The following is a 10,000-nucleotide window of genomic DNA, read 5'->3' as shown; positions in this document are numbered from 1 at the left end:
TTTATTCGATTCATCTAGACTTCCTCATAGTCCTCTCCCGGCTAACACGGCGGGTATTACCACCGGCCTCGCAATCCGTTCGGCCTCTTTATCCCTCTTTCTCTTCCTCTCTCTCTCTCCTCTCTCTCTCTCCTTTTTCTCCTTTCTCTCTCCTTCTCTTCTCTCTCCTTCTTTTTTCTCTCTCTTCTCTCTCTCTCTCTCTCCTTCTCTTCTCTCTTTTTCTCTCTCTCTCTTCTCCCCCTTTTCTCTTTCCCCCCTCTTTCTCGACATTCTCTCTCTCTCTCTCTTTCTCTCTCTCTCTTTCTCTCTTCTCTTTTCCTCTCTCTTCTCTCTCTCTCTCCTCCTCTTCCTCTCTCTCTCTCTCTCCTCTCCTCTCTCCCCCTCCCCCCCCTCTTTCTCTCTTTCTCTCCCCCTTTTTCTCTCTTTCCCCCTCTTTCTTGACAGTCTTATTTTTATCTCTCTCCCCCCTTCCACTCTCGCTCTTTTCACCCTCCTCCTCGTTTTTCCTCTGTCTTTCTCTCTCTCTTTCTCCTCTTCCTCCTCTCTCTTCTCTCTCTTCTCTCTCTCTGAAAGGTACGACCCCTTATTTTAAATGGTTTTGCAGGGGTAGTTATATTTGTATTATGGCTTCATCTTTATGATAAGAGGTAACACAAGGGGACGATGTCTAGGGGTAAAGCGGGTCATGGACTGGTAAAACCCCCCCCAGGGGGGAAGGGCTAGGCGACCTTCCCAATGGGGCCGTTGGTCACGAACTGGGGGTCAGGCGGGTAAGAAAATGCATCTATGCCCTCGCTGAGTCGAAGGTTTTATTTTGGACTTGGAGCCAGTGGTAAAAGCCACATGGTCTATTGGTAAGAAATAGACTTATGTATATGCCATATTACGTCTCTCTCTTTGTTCTTTCTTTTCTCCTTTTCTCTCTCTTCTCTTTTTCTCTCTCTATCCCTTTCTCCCTCTCTCTCTTCTATTCCTCTTCTCTCTCCTTCTTCCTTCTCTTCTTCTCTCTCTCCTCTTTTCTATGTGCTCTTTTCTCTCTTGTTTTCTCTCCTTTTGTTCTCTCTCTCTCTTTTTCTCTTCGTTCTCGGGTGTTGCCTTTGGGGCATCTTCGCGGTGTTTTTCCCTGTGTCCATTTTCGGTCCTTGGTGTAAAATTTTCGTCCCGGCCACAGTCCTTTAAGGTCCGCACAGGTCCTCCCTTTACTTCGTTTAGCTTCCTCGTAGTCCTCGTCCAGGCCTAACTCGGGGGTGCCTTTTTTACATTCCCCACAGATTCGTCAGGCCTTCTCGGTGCATAACATCCACACGTCCTCGTAATCTTTGTCTGGATCTACGAGCGTCCAGGCAGGGGCATGTCTTCGGCATCTCAGGGCGGCTGTAACTGCGTGACGAAGCCCCTGGAGTTGACTGGATTGCAGGCGTCCAGGCAGGCGGCGCCCTTCCACTACATCATGGGGCTGCTTAATACCTGATCTGACGAAACATCCTGGTCCGCAGGCCTATGGCAATCTTCCAGTGACGTCTTTCTCACAGCATCCTAAGGTCACGTTTCTGCAGCAGGGTCCTTCTTCGGTGCCGTGTCGGTTATCGTCGGTAAACCAGATTATACATGCAAGAGCCAGATAGTAAGAGAAAAAAAAAAAAGGCAACAGAGAAGAGGGGGTGTTAAGTGCCACTAGCCTGTTATTTATATAAATTTGCAGTTTTTAATGTTCGTTTTTAATATTTCATCTTTTTTTTGTTTTGTTTTTTATTTCACAAAGATAAAAAAAGAAGAGGAGAGGGAGACGTCAGTAGCGATCCGCTGGACCTAGCTTGATCTATGATGAGAGTAGATAGGGAAACGACCCCAAAGACAACCACAAGGATTTACTTGAACCAAGTTGTCGTCACACAGAGAAGAAATAAAGGTAATTTGTACATCATGTACAAAGTCACTCGTCACAACTGACAAAATCGCGGGCTAAAGAGATACATCATAGATCTTATGCCGGCAACTATGACTGCACCAAACCCTATTAATTCAGTGTCTTTTGTTCTGCGTGGATGAGTGAGTGAGTGAGTAAGTGTGTAAGGGTGCGTGTGTGTGTGTGTGGGCGGCAGTGAACGTGAATGAGAGTGAAAGTGGGAGTGACCTCACACAGAGAATGAATCACAAAACAATAGATTAACGTTCAATATTACAAAGCTGAGATAAATTAGCAATGCTAGCTATATAAATTATTCAACTACCACACTGAATTCAACATTTAATGATGTGCAACAGAATGTACGCATTAATGAATGGTGACGTGAAAAAAATATTTGCAAGCTTTTAGCAAGCAAATCTTCTTGGGGTCAAAAATTCTGAACTGCCGAGGTAGCCATGTCTAGCCATGCATCTCAGACTTCATTGATGGGGGGGATCCTATACCAAAATGGCATACAATGAAGTGAACGAACCAGGAAAATCTATAAATAACTGCTATCTTCTGCGTATCTGTGATGGCCGCTGGTGACATTCCCTATGGGTATTTAACTACACGAATCACACGAACCACTTTGGAATTACCAAAAATGCAAGCGACTTTAGAGGGTGAGAAGGGTGTGATTAATAAGCGAATAATATTCTAGCTTAAATCTTAGTCCTATATTAATTAACAGATGTAACTGCGGGACACATCGACTCAAAAGTTGCCGATCGAACGAATAACTTTGGTTTTACCTGTACCTACTATTGAACGTCGGAGCAGAGATCTATTAGGCGATTTATATGGGGGAAGATCCTATGCTATACTCAAAATAATAAATTTATATAAAATCACGTTACAAGCTCTGTTCTAGCGCCAATATAACGTGTCACATTGAGCAATGTAACAGTGCTACGGTTAATCCCCAAAGTGTCAACAAAACAACAACCAAATTATGGGAAAAACGAGCAGTCCTCTCTTGACCATTTCCACATCCCAACCGAAAGAGAAAGTGAGGTCAGGTCGAGACGGGGAGAACGCAAGACGAGAAATAAATTATATGATTGATATTCGTGATAAGGATAAAATCATGAGCGCGTTAAATTTGTTGCAGTTGAAACAATATAAATCTCAAATAACAGAAAAAATAATTAACTACTTAACTAACGAACGATATTCATGTTTGTTGACTAATATGGGGATCACACTGTAATGTGAAGTGCCATTTATTGGGAGAAGATGGAAGGGATAAGAATATAAAGAGGCCCAAAACATGTACTCACGTGGTTTCATAGACAAGGTTTTCGGGAGCGGTCAAGCTGTTTTTTGGAGGTTGTGTGTTTGTGTTGCCTGCCCAAAGGACGCAATGACCACCCTGCCATCAGACTATAAAAGACTGTTGGTGAACAGCAATGGTAGTCATTGTACTTACAACTCACAACACATGTAAAGCAGTGAACATGTGCAACGACTTGGCTTCGGGTAATCTGGTGAGCGCGGGGTCACGTGTCTGGTTAACCTGCCTTGAGGCCAAAGGCTGGGTCGACCTTACCACATCGGGCACTGGGCACGAACTCTCGGGTCAGATGAGGTCAGATGAAATCGTCATCTATGCCCTCGCTCAGTCTATTGGTAAAATGGCTTACAGAAATGTGCTTATGTATATGCCATACTCTCTCTCTCTCTCTCTCAACAGAACGACATTCTGACATCCGTATCACAAACCCTAGTGGGATTTGGAGTAGAGCTCTCTATGCTCCTAGAGTAGATGCTGATGTTCCCTCTAAAATTGTTTGAAAAACGGCCATGAGAAGATATTAGTAAAGTAGGCTTAGATCATAAAGTAAACAGAAGAAACTTATCACACTATTGATTTTAAAAGAAGGACTTTCTCCTAATGATATAAAATGAAAAATGTTCTATTTACCTTCCAATGCCGATTGGCGTAAAAACTACCATTACAAAATTTGGATCAGTATGTGTGCTCAGAGCAGACAAAACTGCCCCTCGCCGGGGAGGAATTTGACCAAGGTTATCTAGAGTGAGGCTGTGTGGGACCGATTTTGCCGGCCGTTCGAGCGTGGATCTCGTGGTGTGACTTTTTTTCACTTAACAAATGATCTTTACACTGTTCGTCTCACACGGTGTATGCCTATTATCCCCATTGAGTTTAGCAATAAAATGAATATTTATTTGTTTCTGATTCTGGCTTGTGATAACCAATATGAATACCATCCATCCACAAAGAAATATGGAAACAGGGACTCAAAGGGTATAGTATTTAGTAAACAGTCTCAGATACCTCCGTGTCATGAAACCTATTGTTTGCATGGAATCAGAAATTTCTTATTACATTGATAAGGAGCTCAGAACTTTGAGCAATAGTCTTTACAGGCCTTGCCCATGTCAATAAGACCGAGTGATTGTGATGAGACCAGTGAGGATAGTTCTGGTTGAGCTGAAGAACGGGAAAGTAGCTATGTCCTTTTGAATCACAGGCAAGTTCGTACACACTGCATGCGCCCTGAGGCAGTTACCGTTGAAGGGAGTAGTTTTTTCTCTTTTCTCCCTTTTTCTGAACTACCAGTTGGGAATGTAAGAATAGCAGCAGTTATAAGGTAATAGCACAGCTCATGATAAGATGCAATGTCTGCTGCTGCTGATAGTAATCATGATTATTTGTCGTGAGCTTACAAGCCTAAGCAGTCAGATTTTAGTACAAAAAGTGTCATCTCTGAAACTACTCCTTATTTTTCACTTCCCTTTTGAGTTATTTATGTTGCTCACCTCAGATATGAATGCTCTGCATGACTACGTATTCTGTTATGTAGTCAATGTAAATCAGAGATGTTCAGTAGATTTTTGTTAACTGTGAGAGGGTGTTTACTGATCATGATGAGACTCACGCTTGTGGTCAAATGTTTTCTATTAAGTCAGTTACCAAAGTCATTTTCAGTGGAGTCTAACTTAGGAAGTGGAATTTCATCGTAGATACTTAGTATTCCAGTATCTAAACAATAGGAAAGTCCATTTAATGAGGACACAGACTAAATTGTAACCTGTGTGATGATATGATGCCAGTTGCAGTGGTATTCTGATTTTGCTTTGTGTGATATATTATTCTACACTGTAACGTTTATTCTTTCTTCGAGACTCAGAATGAAGCACGTTATTTTAGTAAACTTTGAATGGAACTTTATTTTAAACATCGTTGTCTTTCAATTCATGTCCTCTGATAACTCTATAATGAAGTAATAAACACATACACGCACACACACGCACACGCGCACACACACACACACACACACACACATACATACACTCACACACTCACACACACACACACACACACACACACACACACACACACACACACACACACGCACGCACAGTCACACACACGCACGCGCGCGCACTCACTCTCTCTCCTTGTCTTTCTCTCCCCCCCCAATCCCTTGCCCGTTGTTGTCGTGGGGGGGCTTAGGAGGTGGAGACTGGGACCCAATGATGGGGAACTCCCCAACCTTGGGACTCAGCCCTCGACTCAACTAATTTTGCATGGTCTTTTTTTCCTTCCCACCTTTCGTTTCTGTCCCTTCACCAAACCCTTCTGCTATCCACCTCCTAAGGTGTGAGAGCCGTGCTGAAAGGATGAAAGGCTGACTTTGTGCCAGTCCTCAACGGCCTGAGGGAGCCATGGGCACGGTATATTCCCTGATTTAGTTACCTAGCCCTTACCCTCAAGGGGACCCTGAGGGGTGGACTGTTTTTATCCCCAACATAACCCAGGCTTACCATGGCCATTAATGAAAACATATCCCCACTATTAGGGGCAATGAGGCTTGCCCCTTTATCAAATAGCCCCAACGATGTAAACCCACCCGATTCCCTGACCCCAGGCTCTCCTTTGACCACGGCTCCGAACACTGCAATAACTACCCCCTCATCAATACCTACTAGTACAGTAGCCAACAATCAACCCTTAAGGAACATTTCCACTCTCCCAGCAAGCTCAACTTCAACACCTCTACCCCACAACCTCCAACATCAACCACCCTCCTCCCTTATTATACCTTACAGCCTTACTGCCCACCTCCCCATAACACTACCTCCCTCAACACTACTCCATCTTCGTCACGCCCCCGCCCTTCGACTACCCTATCTCTACAACAATTTTGAATACCCTCTTCAGCGCAGCCAAATGGGACGATTTTTCGTGATCCCTCCCACAGCTCCCTACTCTGACAACACCCTTCTCTTCCAACAATGTCTCCAAAAACAAGTAGGTAAAGTCTCTTTCCGTAGCCGACCTGACCGCTCCCGTCTTGTCACAGTAACATCCGAAAACCAAGCTATAGCATAACAAAACTAACAGACCTATATGGTAACCCCATCCTTGCAGAACCCCATCCAACCTCAATACTTGCACCGGAACAGTTTCAATCTCCCAGCAAATTGCCCAATCTATGACAAAGATTGGTCAGATTGTGGAGAGATCTACTTCCTGTCTCACAGACTATGATGCAACATCAGTGCAATGCTACTCCATTCCCCCCAGAGGTCATTGAAAGAAACCTACTAACATAGCCAAAATTACCTTCCGTAGACATGACCCTCCCTTTAACGTCTACATAGGAGGAGAATCCCTCCCTGTTCGTCCATACCAACCTCCTCCACGTCAGTGCCAAAACTGTTGGCGTCTAGGACACCAGCCAAAACATTGCCGTTTCCACAGCCAGATGCCCACTATGTGCCCAACTGGCCATACCCGATCTAACTGCCCTGCACAATCACGCACATGTGCCAACTGTGGTGGCCCCATAATGTATTTTATAGGGGCTGTCCCACCTACAAATTTGAGTCTGAGGTAGCAAACTCTCAGATTCAAACTTGGACTCACACTACGTGAAGCCAGACAAGAAGCACGTCGACGTGGTTTCTCTCTTACTCCTTACTCCAGTAATACTGCTCACTCTACCAATTCTCCTAAACCCACCCCCCCTACATCTAACCCCCCCCCTCTTCTACCTCCTACCTTCCCCAGTCAAACTTTTGCCATCCTAAACCCAGACACTCCAATCTCTACTGCAGATATTTCAATCACCACTACAACCCCAACACCTTCCCCTCTCCCTCTCGCACAACCCGTAACAACAGAACAAACGTTCCACCCCCCTTCCCTACCACACAATCACCTCCACCTTCCTTTGCCCCTACGCTTGAGACACCAATCCTCTCTTCCCCCCTCACAAGAAATCCTTATCCCCCAAAATCCCCAACCAACTCTCAGAAGAAACCATTAAAAATATTCAAGATTACCTAATGAAAACTGACACTCAACCTCCAAATCATACAACTCCTGCTCCTTCCATACACCAAGTAACTGCTGATATCCATCCTCCTCCTAACGATATCCCCCTACACCCAATCCTCCTACCCCTCCCAACACAGCCCATCCCCCGACCTAACCCGCCCACTTTAACCCTCCCACCATCCCCTCTATCCCTCCCACTCCCTCCTGGATACACACGTGAATCCCTTATGTCACAAGTATCCCCTTCCTCAGACCCTCCATCTAATACCCCTCCTAGTAGAACACGAACTCCCACACCTCTCCCATCTCAGACCTCTCAATCCTTTCCCACCCTCTAGCTGCTTCCCCCACAAAATCTCCAACACGTACTACAATCTATATCACTAAAGTATAACTATCCTTCATTGGAATACTCGCGGTTTCCGCTCCCACAGACCTGACCTTCGTCATATCCTCTCCTCTTATAATCCATCTATTGTATGCCTTCAAGAGACCTTTCTTACACATCCTCCAATACCAATCCCCAATTATCATTTTGTTCTTCCCCACATTCCCTTTATGTCTCGTCCATATTACCTCTGCTTTCCCCACCTATCCTCCCTTCAACGACCTCCCAACCTATCAGACATCCTTACAGAATCCCACACTTTCTGCTTCAACAACTATTCTCTTTCCTCAAACGCATACATATTCTTCATCTAATCTAACTCCTTACCATACCGACCCTAACCCTTTCACTCACAAATTCCTTGCAGCTTAGACAACTAATCACTAACTCAACCACCCTTCCCTAACATTAACTATAGTGCTACATGACCTTAGATGTCTAGCACATTTATCTTGCTTTTAACCATTAACCATTAACCATTTGTCTTTCTCTCAAGAGATTTACTAATATATTAGTATAAGAAACACAGCATAAGAGGAATGTATCGACTGACTAATGTCCTCCTTATTGATATCACTCTAAAAAAATACAACGTTTCGACCATATTGATCTCCTAATAAAACAGGTACCCACTGGGGTGGCGTTTGCTGGTATAGGACTGAAGAAGTGTGTAACCTCTGTGTTAGCCCCTCATACAGGACGGGTCATAACCTCAGAATGTTCTCCACACCACAGAAATGCTATCCTATCTGCAGCTTCAGATAATGAAATTAGGCTTTACAGTCTCCTCCAGGTAAGGATGCTTGTAGTTTAACTATATGTAGGTTGGTGGGTATTTTGTGTATAGTGTATGCATGAATTTCGCACATTCTTGTATAAATATATACATAGTGTATACCTCAGGAGCATTTACTGTTCTTAAAGCATTGCGTGCATTCATCCTGCAGTGTTATGAAACCAATAGTTTCATATTTACACGGTTCATCTTTTCTTCAGCCCAACAGACCAGTAAGTGTGATATACAGTGAACAGAACATAAGTTGTGCACACTGGTCACTGTCCAGGCCATTGGTTGTTGCGGTGGGACTTATGACAGGCCAGGTTGTACTGTATGACTTTGGTCAGAAAAACTGCGAACCATTCCTCACTTTACCAGCTGCAGAGAAACCTTCTCCTATTACTACTACAGCTTTTAATAAGAAGAAGTAAGTAGACAATTTTAGGAGAAAAGAAAGTTATTATGCTGTTTGAGTTAGTTCATGAATTTTCCTTTTCTTTGCTAATGTTTGCCTGTTTTTTATTATATTTTTTATTTGTGAAGAATGTTATATTCCAGCCGTGTAGTTCTGCAGTTTCGCTAAAATAAATAATTAAATAAATAAAAAATAAACATTGTATTTCCTTTTTTAATTTTTGGTTACTATTTCATTAGTTTTTTTTATACATGCTTATGATTGTATCCTCTAAGCTGTATCATAATTGTAAATTGTATTATTTACATTAATTAAAATAAACAAAATATTTTTAATGATATATTTGGACATGCTGTTGATTTATTTACTAATTACCATGTGTTTGTTTGTTAAAAGACCCTCAGTTGAAACAATCCAGTAATAATCCCTTTTCTTTCTTTCTAGCATGGCTCTAATTGCCGTTGGTGATCAGCTGGGGAGGGTCTCCTTATGGCAGCTACCGAACAGTGCTGTTTCTCCGACATCAACTGAACTGTCCACTCTTTTTACACTTTTGGGCAATCTGACTGAGTAGTCTGTAATATCAAAATGTCAGACCCATGCACAACCATGCTATATAGAGAGGATGAAGTGAAAGCAATGAAAAATAATGGATTGCTTATATTGAAGACCTCAGGGGATATTTGGTTAAAACCTGCCGAAAAAGCAATTTAGGATTTTTGTGAAATACTGCACCCTTCAAAAAATTCCCCAATGTTTGCCCCCTTCCTATTTTTGTGAGGGGTAAAGTAACCTCATGACAGTTACCTTACAAGTTTCCATATTCCTTTAGTGAAATGAACCTAACATTGTTGTCACTCCATATACAGTACTTGATACACGTTGAGTATATATTTTCCCATGGGTTTACACCAGATTTTATAGGTGTAAAAGTAAACCTAGCTTTGGAAATCAATTATATTTTCCTAAGAGAACCGTTCTGTTTATTTTGGAACTATTTTTTAGTCACCTGGGTTATACCGGTATGTATTTATAATTATTTTTTAATCATAAGACTGTTAACTAACCCTACAGGGTTATTTTTTATTATTGTTGTTGCTGTTGTTTTTTTGACACAACTTTAAAAACCAGACCTTTTATACTTGCCTATTTGGTCC

General features: G+C 42.7%; 2 protein-coding genes across 4 annotated transcripts in view; both read left to right on the top strand.

The window, feature by feature from the left end:
• The window catches only part of LOC119572153 (protein regulator of cytokinesis 1-like), an 82,694-nt gene that overhangs the window by 36,300 nt on the left and 36,394 nt on the right, over positions 1-10,000 (top strand). The gene's annotated exons all lie outside the window — the stretch shown is intronic.
• LOC119572178 (cytoplasmic dynein 2 intermediate chain 2-like) lies at positions 8,276-9,817 on the top strand (the record flags this gene model as incomplete). Its single annotated transcript, XM_037919152.1, is given in 3 exon segments — positions 8,276-8,443; positions 8,647-8,855; positions 9,288-9,817. Coding segments are annotated over 3 exon segments (507 nt in total), but the record flags the coding sequence as incomplete, so codon positions are not given.

This window comes from Penaeus monodon, chromosome 4 (assembly GCF_015228065.2).
Source record: "Penaeus monodon isolate SGIC_2016 chromosome 4, NSTDA_Pmon_1, whole genome shotgun sequence".
In the NCBI taxonomy this organism is placed as follows: Eukaryota; Metazoa; Arthropoda; class Malacostraca; order Decapoda; family Penaeidae; genus Penaeus; species Penaeus monodon.
This window is presented reverse-complemented; position numbering and strand designations above follow the sequence as displayed.